The sequence below is a fragment of the Heterodontus francisci genome, chromosome 31, assembly GCF_036365525.1.
Source record: "Heterodontus francisci isolate sHetFra1 chromosome 31, sHetFra1.hap1, whole genome shotgun sequence".
Classification (NCBI taxonomy): Eukaryota; Metazoa; Chordata; class Chondrichthyes; order Heterodontiformes; family Heterodontidae; genus Heterodontus; species Heterodontus francisci.
The window spans coordinates 54583453-54596445 of record NC_090401.1 but is presented as its reverse complement, the minus strand read 5'-3'; the positions used below and the strand labels follow the sequence as shown (position 1 = coordinate 54596445).

The 12993-nt window shown below is 43.8% G+C and overlaps 1 protein-coding gene across 3 annotated transcripts in view; it reads left to right on the top strand.

Moving 5' to 3' along the window:
* The window catches only part of luzp1 (leucine zipper protein 1), a 150764-nt gene that overhangs the window by 112853 nt on the left and 24918 nt on the right, over positions 1–12993 (top strand). For all 3 annotated transcript variants that reach the window (XM_068011658.1, XM_068011660.1, XM_068011661.1), the window contains exon 2: positions 6111–9326. In XM_068011658.1, the coding sequence (XP_067867759.1) occupies positions 6351–9326 (2976 nt within the window). In that variant the 5' untranslated portion in view covers positions 6111–6350. The remainder of the gene's footprint in view (positions 1–6110; positions 9327–12993) is intronic.

The following is a 12993-nucleotide window of genomic DNA, read 5'->3' as shown; positions in this document are numbered from 1 at the left end:
CTTGATTTAACGTTTCATCTAAACGACAGTATGCATTGCAGGTTGTTTTCAATTACACATGGCTCACATAGAATTGGATTAATTTTCTGAGTAAGTACTCCTTAGAGAAAAAAATGTCAAAGTTGGGTACAAGAGCGGAAAGATCTAGGGATACAAATGCACAAATCACTGAACGTAGCAACGCGGGTTAATAAGACCATTTAAACAGGTAAACAAAGCACTGGGGTTCATTTCTGGAGAGAGAGAATTGAAAGGCAGAGAAGTTATGTTAGACATATCAACATCGGTTGGACCACACTTGGAGTGCTGTGAATAGTTCTGGTCTCCATATTATAAAAGGGATGCAGGGTCACTGGAGAGAGTGCGGGGGTGGGAATGGATTTACGAGAATGATGAGAGGATATACCCATCAGCAAAGAATGAACTCTTTTCTCTAGAGGGGGAAGAACAGAGGGGTTACTTGATAGAGGTCTTTGGGATGATGGGAGGATTGGTATGCAGAGAGGATGCTTTTGCTTGTGGGGGGACCAGAACTATAAGATAGTCACTACTAAATCAAATAGGGAATCTATTATTAAGGAAATCTTAACAATGCACTTAGAAATTTAGTATGATCAGACAAAATCAACCTGGTTCTATGAAAGGAAAATTATGCTTGACAAATTAATCAGAGTTTTTTGAGGATGTAACTAATAGGTAGATAAAGGGAACCAGTAGGCATTCAATAAGGTGCCAGACAAAAGATTAATATGTAACAAGGGCTCATGGAGTTGGAGGTTATATATTAGTGTGGATGGAGGATTGATTAATGGACAGGAAGCAGAGAGTAGGGATAAACGTGGCATTTTCAAGTTGGCTGGCTGTGACTAGTGGAGTGCCACAGGGATCAGTACTGGGCCTCAGCTATTTACGATCTACATTAATGACAGACGAAGAGACAGAGAGTAATGTATCCCAAGTTTGCTGATGATACAAAGTTAGGTGGGAATGTAAACTGTGAGGAGGACACAAAGAGGCTGTAAACAGATAGAGACTGGTTAAGTGAATGAGCAACAAGATGGAGTATAATGTGGGGACGTGTCAGGTTATGCATTTTGGTATTAAGAATAGAAAAACATTTTTTTTTAAAGGCATGAAACTTGTAAATATTGATGTTCAGAGGATTTGGGTGCACTTGCACAAGAAACACAGAAAGTTAACATGCAGGTACAGCAAGCAATTAGGAAGGCAAATGGCATGTTGGCCTTTGTTGCAAGGGGATTGTTGTACAAGAATAAGGAAGTCTTTCTACAATTGTACAGGGCTTTGGTGAGGCCACACCTGGAGTACTGTGCTCAGTTTTGATCTCTGTATGTAAGGAAGAATATACTTACATTGGAGTCAGTACAGTGAAGGTTTACTATATGGGTCCCTGGGATAAGAGGGTTGACCTATGATAAGAGGTTGTGTAAATTGGGCCTATATTCTGGAGTTCAGAAGAATGAGAAATGAACTCATTGAAACATACAAGATTCTGAAGGGGCTTGACAGGGTAGACAGTGAGAGGCTGTTCCCCCTGCTTGGGGAATCTATAACATGGGGGCGCAGTCTCAGGATAAGGGGTCGATCATTTAGGACTGAGATGAGGAGAAATTTCTTCACTCAGAGGGTTGTGAATCTTTGGAATTGTCTACCCCAGAGGGTTGTGGATGCTCCATCATTGAATGTATTTAAGGCTGGGATAGACAGATTTTTGCTCTCCCAGGGAATCAAGGGATATGGGGAGCAGGCGGGAAAGTGGAGTTGACGCAGATCAGCAGTGATTATATTGAATTTTTTTTTTAATTCATTCGTGGGATGTGGGCATCACTGGCCAGGCCAGCATTTATTGCCCATCTCTAATTGCCCTTGAGAAGGTGGCGGTGAGCTGCCTTCTTGAACTGCTGCAGTCCATGTGGGGTAGGTACACCCACAGTGCTGGCGGTTAGATACAACTGAGTGGCTTGCTAGGCCATTTCAGAGGGAATGTAAGAGTCAGCCACATTGTTGTGGGTCTGGAGTCACATGTAGGCCAGACCAGGTAAGGACGGCAGATTTCCTTCCCTAAAGAACATTAGTGAACCAGATGGGTTTTTACAACAGTCGACAGTAGTTTCATGGCCATCATTAGACTAGCTTTTTAATTCCAGATTTATTAATTGAATTCAAATTCCACCTTCTGCTATGGTGGGATTTGAACCCATGTCCCCAGAGCAATACCCTGGGTCTCTGGGTTACTAGTCCAGTGATAATACCACTACGCCACTGCCTCCCCATATGGTGGAGCAGGGTAGAGGGGCTGAATGGTCTACTCCTTATGGAATTCAGGAGCACATCTTTACCCAGAGGGCGTTGGGAATGTGGAGTAGTTAAGGTGACTAGCAGAGATGCATTTGGGGGTGGGGTGGGGGTGCTAAATAAACATATGAGGGAGAAAGGAATAGAAGGATATGCTGATAGGGTGAGATGAAGAGGGGTGGGAGGAAGCTCGCCTGGAGTATCAACGCTAGCATAGACCTGTTGGGCCAAATGGCCTGTTACTGTGCTGTAAATACGATGTAATCCTGAATTTCTTTGTACAGAGTATGCAGGATTAGTATTAAAGGGATGAGCTACAATGACCCAAATGACCTTTTATAATTCTCAAGTTTTCTTCAAGCCTTTAAATATGGGATGCATTTTTCAAGACGTAACAGAAACAACACCTGAAGAAAATGCCCCCCTGGTTTTGATTAACGTGTTTTTCTCTATTCATCTATGTTGGATTTAATCCGTCAGATGAAGTCAACAACTGCAAAAATATTTACTAACTCAGAAACCTTTACAAATGACACACTTTCATTACAAATTAGTCACCTTGTCACATTGATTTATTAATGGTTTTGGTTTTCTGCAATTAAGTGCACAATATTATTTTCTGCCCAGTACCAGCATCCATTTAGGTGTCAGATCAGTGCTGTTTTCTCAGAAACATCTCCAGATGCTTGACTGAGTGGTGCAGGGGACTGGAACACTAACCTGTTACCACCAGGCCATTAGCCCAGACTAATGGGATGATAATCTCGCCTCTGCTAACTGACAGGTCGCTAACTGAAATAAATTTCAACCCAATTCCCTGTGGGTGCAGCCCATAGCAGAAAACTTGCCCATAATTGAGCCCAAACTGTCAAAATGCCCATCCTACTCAAGGCTAATAGGATGGCCGGTTAGAAAATGGGATATAAAAATCCCACTGATGCTGTTGTGAAGCTGGGTTGATGTAAAATGTTGAAGCAGAGTGGAGGTATCTCTAATATACATCTGACTGCTGCATTAATTAAGCTGGGACATTCCTGACCAAATAGAGCTGGACCTCTACGAGGGCCTTACAGCTCTCAGCAGGCACTACCTGGCTCTGTAATTACTCCACAAGTGAGAATTAAATGGAATTACACTTTCACAAATCAACAGGGGGACAGAAATGAACAAAATCTGAATAAGAAAATAATTGGATATTTGAGTTGGCTAATCGCTCTATTTGGCCTCAGTACCCCAAAGCCAGGAAGATGAAAAATGGGCCAGGGTTACTGCTCCTAAAAATGCTATCCAGAAACCCATATTGGTATGTGTATGTATAGACATTGGGTGAGGATAAGTTCAGGTTCAGGAACAAACTGTGAAGCCCTCTGTGATTGAATAGCCTAACAGGATCACACAGGAATTGGGGCACATAGCAAGGTACCAGATGGCTGCCTGTGGCTCAGTTGGTGGCGCTCTCGCCTCTGTGTCAGAAGATTGTGGGTTCAAGTCTCACTCGTGAGAGTTGAGCACAGAAATCTAGGCTGCCACACCAGTGCAGTACTGAGAGAGTGCTGCACTGTCAGAGCTGCCATTTTTTAGCTGGACTTGAAAGAATCCATGGCGCCGTTCATAGAGGAACACTAGAGTTTTCCCCCTGTGTCCTGGTCAATATCTATCCTGCAATCATCATCCAAAACAGATGATCTGATCATTTACTTCGTTGCTGCTTGTGGGAGCTTGCTGTGCACAAATTGGCTGCCGCATTTCCTGAAGTACAGCAGTGATAGCACTTCAAGAGCACTTTGGTGGCTGTAAAACATGTTGGGACATCTTAAGGTTGTAAAAGGCACTATATAAATGCAAGTTTGTTCTTTTAACATTACTATACCCACCAGGAGGCAGAAGTGGAGGGAGGGTAATAAAGTTTTCTCATAGTCTCATCTTTTAAAAGGAATACTAAAAGTGACACTCTCACTAGGAACTTCCTTAGTGGTCTTTTCCGATCGGTTGGTGTAACTTTGGCACATATCCTGCTTACAGATGTACCTGGAATTTCTGCCGACTTTCCGGCAGCCAATTGGGAGAATCCCACAGGAAATTCTCAGTGACTCTTTTTTTCAAGGGTTTGCGAACACCTGTGTATGCAAAGCACTGCCTGACTGAGGTAATAACATTGAACACTGTTAATTAAAAATCCCCAGGGTCTGATAATCTACAACCCAGAGTACTTAAGGAAGTGGCCCTAGAAATAAGAGGTGCATTGCTGGTCATTTTTCAAAATTCTATAGACTCTGGAATAGTTCCAACAGATTGGAGGGTAGCTAATGTAACCCCGCTATTTAAAAAAGGAGGTAGAGAGAAAACAGGGAATTATAGACCGGTTAGCCTGACATCAGTAGTGGGGAAAATGCTCGAGTCCATTATAAAAGATGTAATAGCAGAGCACTTGGAAAACAATGACAGGATCAGACAAAGTCAACATGGATTTACAAAAGGGAAAACATGGTTGACAAATCTACTGGAATTTTTTGAGGATGTAACTAGTAGAATAGATTAGGGAGAACCAGTGGATGTGGTGTGTTTGGACTTTTGGAAGGCTTTCGATAAGGTCCCACATAAGAGATTAGTGTGCAAAATTAAAGCATATGGGATTGGGGTAAGGCACTGACATGGATAGAGAACGGGTTGGCAGACAGGAAACAAATAGTAGGAATAAACTGGTCTTTTTCCAAGTTACAGGCAGTGACTAGTGGGGTACTGCAGGGATCAGTGCTAGGACCCCAGCTATTCACAATATATATTAATGATATAGATGAGGGAATTAAATATACTATATCCAAGTTTGCAGACAACACAAAGCAGGGTGGGAGTGGGAGCTATGAAGAGGATGCAGAGAAGCTCCAGTGTGATTTGGACAGGTTGAGTGAGTGGGCAAATACATGGCAGATGCAGTATAATGTGGATAAATGTGAGGTAAAAACAGGAAGGTAGATTATTATCTGAATGGCGACAGATTGGGAAAGGGGGAGGTGCAGCGAGACCTGGGTATCCTTGTGCACCAGTTGCTGAAAGTAAGCATGCAGGTGCAGCAGGCAGTTAAGAAGGCAAATGGTATGTTGGCCTTCATAGCGAGAGGATTCGCGTACAGGAGCAAGAATGTCTTGCTGCAGTTACACAAGGCCTTGGTGAGGCCACACCTTGAGTATTATGTGCAGTTTTGTTCTCCTTATCTGAGGTAGGATGTTCTTTCTATGGAAGGAGTGCAGTGAAGGTTCACCAGACTGATTCCTGGGATGGCAGGACTGATGTATGAAGAGAGATTGGGTCGATTAGGCTTGTATTCACTCGAATTCAGGAGAATGAGAGGGGATCTCATAGAAACCTAAAAAACTCTAACAGGACTGGACAGACTAGATGCAGGAAGGATGTTCCCGATGGCGGGGGAGTCCAGGACCAGGGGTCACAGTCTAAGGATAAAGGGGTAAGCCATTTAGGACTGAGATGAGGAGAGATTTCTTCGCCCAGAGAGTGGTAAACGTGTGGAATTCTCTACCCCGGAAAGCAGTTGAGGCCAAATCATTAAATATATTCAAGAAAGAGTTAGATATAGTTCTTGGGGCTAAAGGGGTAAAGGAATACAGGGAGAAAGCGGGAACAGGGTACTGAGTTTGGATGATCAGCCATGATCGTATTGAATGGCAGAGCAGGCTTGAAGGGCCGAATGGCCTACTCCTGCTCCTATGTTTCTATGTTTCTAAAAACACCTGAAAAATCTTGGCAAAATTTCTCAAGGGTCTTCTTTTTCTTAACAGGTTAAAATGCTTTTGAATCCGAAAAGAGCATTTCAGATGCAAAGGAGTAAGAGATTTCCATTGGACTGAAAATTGTGCTCAAGAATATTTTGGGACTGAAGAATTAAAGTCCAGCCAAGGAAGGGGCAGTGCCTAAATGCTCAAAAGAGGGAGGGAAAAGTGCAAAGAAGAAAGATAAGTCCTTTCCCATTCCCCACCCCTCGACCTTGACCTTCAGCAAGCCCTTCTGAAGGAACGGAGATGACTGACACAATGAACCTCAAAGAGACTTCAAACCGGCAGCTGCGCCTAAAGCTGACCAGCTTGGGACGTCGTGTTGATGAGTTAGAGGAAGCCACCAAGACTCTGCACCGAACGGAGGATGAGTTAATGGACCTGCAGGATAAAGTCATCCAAGCTGAAGGCAGCGACTCCAGACTACTGACCGAGGTGGATATCCTGCGCAAGAGGGTACTTACCATTGAGGGGAAGGACGAGGAGGTGAGGAAGGCTGAAGATATGTGCAGGAACTTGAAAGAAAAACTGGAGGCAGAGGTTAAGCTGAGCAAAGACCTCAAAGTTGAGATTGAGAAACTGCAGGATAGAATGGCAGAACTGGAAAAATTGGAAGAAGCATTTAGTAAAAGTAAGTCGGACTGCACTCAGCTGTGCCTAAGTTTGAATGAAGAGAAGAACCTCACCAGGAAGCTGATTACGGAACTGGAGGTCCTTCGAGCGAGAGTGAAGGAACTTGAGTCATCGGAAAGTCGGCTTGATAAATCGGAAAAAAACATAATCGAAGAGCTAGAAAAATTAAAATCTATAACTGTCATTTTAGCCGAGGAAAGGAGGACCATGAATGAAACACTGAAGCAAAATGAACAAGTTATACAGGACCTCTCAAAGAAATTAGAACAAAATAACAAGATAAATGTGACAGATCAAAGTAGGAACTCCTCAAATCTCAGGACAAATGTAAATGAGAAAACGTATAATTATACAGGGGATAGAGGTGATCTCAGGATTGAGGAAGACATGTCCACTGGCCTGTCTCCTAAAGGCAGCTTGGCAAAGAAAAGTTTAGACTCTCTAAATATAACACACAATGTTGGGCTCAGAAACAAAGAAGGTCAGGAGGACAACAAAATTAAGGATCTCACTCAAGAAATAGAAAAGTTGAAGAAACGTTTGAAACTGCTTGAGATGGTGGAGGAGGACTTGAAGAAAACGGAAGCAAAACACAACGAGTTACAAGAAAAGTTTCTGAGTGAGCAAAACAAGGCCAAAATGCTGGCTGATCAGATAGACGAGATGAAATTGCAAATGGCAAGGAACAAAACCTTAGAAAATGGTGAGACTGCACACCAGGAGATTCGTAATAGGTCTCGACAGGACAAAGCAAAATACAAAAGTGTTGCACCAGAACCACAGATCCTGAAAGAGAAGATTTACGAGGTTTCATCTCAGCCAAGGTCACAGAGGGAGAGAATGAGAAACAGAGACTTGTTGCTAGAGGATGACAATCTGGGGAAAAGTTACAGGCGTCCTCTCAGTCCCAGTGCAAGTCGAAGATTTCAAAGGCCCTCTTCAAACCCAAGAACAGCAGCTTCTAATGAAAAGAAATCAGAAGATAAATCCTCTGTGCACAGCTACAGCTCTGTGCAGAAAGATCAGGACTTGCACCCAGAGAAGCTTAAGAAGCCCAGAGAACCACCATCAGTGCTCAGTCGCTATCCTCCAGCAGCCAACGAGCCCAATGTAAAGAGACCATGGACCACTCAGAGTAAACAGAGTGAAAATGGACCAAAGAGTAAATCGGATAGAACATCAAGAGACTGTGGTGACTTGGAACAATCATCAGCACTTTCTGAAAGACAGCAAAAGACACTCAGATATTTACACAATTCTGAAAATGAGAATGTGATGGCTCAAGATGAGGTTAACGATTCTGGCGAGGACTCATCGTCTGTAAGTACTACTGCTAGCCTTCTGAATGGAACAATCCCCTCTTATAGGAATCATACAGCTTTTGCAACTTCCAACAGTGAGACCAAGAATGCCTTTTCAGTTGAGGTTGAAGTACCAGTTAGCACCAATAATGAATTCACTGCGGTAAAGTCTGCAGAAAAATTGCCAACATTTGATGCACCAGAAACCGTGACGGAAGTTACATCCGTGACAACAAGACCACGCAGGTCAAGGGTCTTGCATTCAACAAGGTCCCAGGACATCGGTATGGAGTACACTGACATGAAATGCAACACAGACAGAGAGCCAGTGGCATATAAACACACCGAAGCCATCGCTTCTGAAGATGTAACTGTGAATCAAAGGCCAGGCCCAGAATTGAAGAGAGTTTGTAGCCCGAGAGAGGGGCTGAGATCAAAAGCAATTATTAAGCCAGCTATCATCGCCATCGATAAGAAGGAAGTGATGACTGCTGGAACAGAACCAAGTGCTGGAGAGCAGCGGCTCTCACCGAAAACTGTGCCAAATAAAGTGACCAGTAGCATCACAATACTTCCATCAGATTTGCCTTCTCAAAGGGTCAATAACATTGCAATGCCAAAGGAAAAACATACTTCCACAAGCAATATTACTATAAGTTCAAGTGAAACACCTTTACAAAGGAGCAATATTAGTATACCTTATGAAATATCAATCCGAAGGAGTGATATTACAATGAAGCCCTCAGAATCAGATAGCTGCGATGAGGACGAGACTGAATCAGTGTCCGAGATGTCAGTTAGCAGCAGTATTACGATACAGTCTCCTAGGTTTGCTGCTGATGACAGCAGTGTAACTTCCTACGAATCAAGGAGGAGGAGTCTCACAGCTAAGCAAGTGGAAACAGAGACAAAAAGTCTCTCTATGGATCCACTGGAAAGGGCCTCATGGAGAAACAGTCGGGCAGTAGCCCTGCCAGAGTCCACTAAATACGAGAACGATCTTGGCATGGATTTTTCTAGAGTAACTGTAAGGAAAACAAACCGTACAACCATCTCAGGTGAGGCGGCTGAGCGAAACAGCAGCACGATAGGAACCTTAACTGAAGGGTACACAAAGAGGTTGAATAACTTTTCAAATTCTCTGGACTTGGTGGAACGTAAAAGCAGTCTAACATCAGAAACGGTTTCACATCGGAGCTACTTGAGTGCAACAGAAACTGTCATACGAAGGAAACAGAACGCCACAGTTGCATCCAAAGTAGCAGACTGGAATAACACCTGTCCGTTGGTAAGTCCCATTGACAACAGTGGTGGGCCACTACTTTTAAACTAATGGTATTTCTCTGATTTTAGAAGAATGAGAGGTTATTTCATTGAAACAGGTAAAATTCTTAAGAGGATTGACAGAGCAGATGCTGAGAAAAAGGTTCCCTTGGCAGGGGAGTCTAGAACTCAGTCTCAGAATAAGGGGTCATCATTTAGGATGAGGTGAGGGGAAATTTCTTCACTCAAAGGGTTGTGAATCTTTGGAATTCTCTACCCCAGAGAGCTGTGGTTGCTCGGTCATTGTGTATATTCAAGAAGAGGTTTATAGATTTTTAGGTAGTAAGGGAATCGAGCAATGTGGGGATAGTGCGGGAAGGTGGAGTTGAGGTAAAGATCAGTCATGATGTCATTGAGCGGTGCAGCAGCCTCGAAGGGCCGAATGGCCTACTCAAGCTCCTATTTCTTATGTTCTTATGTCAATGATACATTGGCAGGAAAAAAGACAGAAGCGCAAGGGGAGAGCCAACTGTGTAACAGCCCCGACAACCAATTTTATCTGTAGCACCTGTGGAAGAGCCTGTCACTCTAGAATTGGCCTTTTATAGCCACTCCAGGCGCTGCTTCACAAACCACTGACCACCTCCAGGTGCTTACCCATTGTCTCTCGAGACAAGGAGGCCAAAGAGAGACATTTAGCAATCCAAACATATTATCTAAACAGTGAGAGATTACAGAGCTCTGAGATGCAGAGGGATCTGGGTGTCCTGGTGTATGAATCACAAAAGATTAGTATGCAGGTTCAGCAAGTAATTAGGAAAGCTAATAGAATGTTATCGTTTGTTGCCAGGGGAATTGAATACAAAAGTAGGGAGATTATGCTTCAGTTATACAGGGCATTGGTGAGACCACATCGGAGTGGAGTACTGTGTACAGTACTGGTCTCCTTATTTAAGGAAGGATGTAAATGCATTGGAAGCAGTTCAGAGAAGGTTTACTAGACTAATACCTGGAATGGGTGGCCTGCCTTATGAGGAAAGATTGGACAGGCTAGGCTTGTATCTGCTGGAATTTAGAAGAGTAAGAGGCAACTTGATTGAAACATATAAGACCCTGAGGGGTCTTGACAGGGTGGATGTGGAAAGGATGTTTCCCCTTGTGGGAGAATCTAGAACTAGGGGTCACTTTTTAAAAATAAGGGATCGCCCATTTAAGACAGAGATGAAGAGAATTTTTTTCTCTGAGGGTCGTGTATCTTTGGAATTCTCTTCCTCAAAAGGCAGTGGAAGCAGAGTCTTTGAATATTGTTAAGGCAGAGGTAGATAGATTCTTGATAAGCAAGGGGGTGAAAGGTTATCAGGGGTAAGCGGGAATGTGGGGTTGAGGTTAAAATCAGATCAGCCCTGATCTTGTTGAATGGTGGAGCAGGCTCGAGTGGCCTACTCCTGCTCCTAATTTGTATATTCATATATACGTTTGTATGTTCGTAACTATTTGAAATAGTGAAATATTTCCTATTAATTTCAACCCTGTTTTATGACACTGTGGAGCATGTTTTGCACCATAATACATCTGGGGCAGTATATCATGAGTCAAAATGACATTTGCACATAACTTTGTAAATTCCATTCCCTATAACCTTTATTTCCTGCACACACCTAAATACTCTTGTTATTTTGTCACCTCTTGCTGCATCACATCTTTTTTGAGCGTTCGGTCTCAAATTATCCTGTATATTGTACCTGCTTCTTTTACATTTTCTTTCCTTCTGTCCTTTTTTACTTTATTTGTGCTTGCCACACTCAGTCAACAAGTGGGTGGTGGGAGAGACTGGTCAAGCATTGGAAACTCACGCTTGGTGGATGAAGCGTCTGTTTCAAGCCGGCCTCTTGGACAATCAGAAGTAGCTGGGATAATTGGACGTGGGAAGACTAGTGTAGTGTTGAGTAATGGTTATGTTACTGGACTAGTAATTCAGAGGGCTGGAACATGAGAAAGCCCAAAGGATGCAAGTTCAGATTCCTCTGTGGTAATTTGAAAATCTGGAAGTAAAAACTTGGTCTCAATAAAAGTGATCATGGCCTGAATTTAACGGTGAGGCGATGGCCCTGCCCACCGGCTACAAAGCTGGGGGAGAGCCTGCCTCCACCAGGCCTGAAAGCCATGCTGCAGTTTTGCTCAGTTCAGGCCCTTAATTAGCTCATGGCTTCGGCCCCTCTGAGGCAGGAATTCGCGCCTCCAAGAACTGCCAGCCAATCAGAGGGCTGGCAGCTGTTCAATGCCAGCAGTGCCACTGGGAGCGGTGGCCAGTGCTGAGACTGCACGCAGCGAGAGGGGAAATATGGACGTGCGCATCCAAAAAGGTAAGTGGAGGTTGGGCCTTGCCGACAACAATTGGCTATGCCCAGCAAGGTGGTGGGGGATCGGAGTCTAGGATGAAGGGGTTGTTTTGGTGGGGGGGGGGAGGGTAGGCGGCCCGTGCTTCTGGGTGGACCCTCGGTGGAGCACAAAGTGCCCGATCAGTAAAGCCCCCCCCCACAGCCCACAAGGAGGCCAGCAGCTATTATTAGGCGGCCTCCTCAGGTGCTAAAGTACCCATCCACTGCTGGTAAAATACCAATGGCAGTGGGAAGAGACTCTTAAGTGGCCATTACCTAAATTCCCACCCATGAATCTGTTGGATTGTCAATAAAAACCCAATTGGTTCTTTAGAAGGAAACCTGCCATCCTTACCTGGCCTATATGTGACTCCAGCCACACACCAATGTGGTTGACACTTAACTGACATGCCATAGCAAGATACTCAGCTCTTGAATCGCCACCATATTTTCAGGGCATCTATGGGTAGGTAATAAAAAGGCATGGCCAGAACTGCACACATCTTGAGAATGAATTTTTTTTTAAATTGCTCAAAATTCATCCACCTCATTTTGCACCCAGAAATGGGGCATGACACAGACTTCACCTCCCAGTATCTCAGTGGAAAAACGATTTATTTCATTGCCACCTTGCATTTAATTATTGGGATCTATTCTCAACTGTTTCTTATTTCTCTGTTAAGTGCACTCTACGCTCACTTTCTCATGCCGTTTTCTTCTGAAGTCTGTGTAGACTCACAATTCTCGTCTAAAGCATAGCCCTAGTCAGATTATCTACAAGACTATGTATGGACCAACTTCGGCCACTTAGAAACACTCGTGTCTGAGTCAGAAGGTTCAGGGTCCAAGCTCCCCCTTCAGGAAGCTCATTTCAGAATTTAGCCCACTGCTCCTGACCAGTATTAGTGAGGCGTTGCTGCAGTTGGATGAAGCCACAAACCAAGGCCCAAACATAAGAAACAGAAGCAGGATTAAGCCATTTAGACCCTCAAGCCTGCGCTGCCATTCAGTAATATCATAGCTGATCATCTACCTCAGTTACACCTTCCTGCACTATCCCCGTATCCAAAAATCTGTCCATCTCCGACTTAAATATTCTCAATGCTTGAGCATCCGCAGCTCTCTAGAGTAGAGAATTCCAGAGATCCACAGCCCAATGAGTGAAGAAATTTCTCCTGATCTCTGTATTAAATGGCCGACCCCTTATTCTGAGACTGTGACCCCATGTTCCAGATACCCCAGCCAGGGGAAACATAATCCCAGCATCTACCCTGTCAAGCCCCTTGAGAATTGTATATGTTTCAATGAAATCTT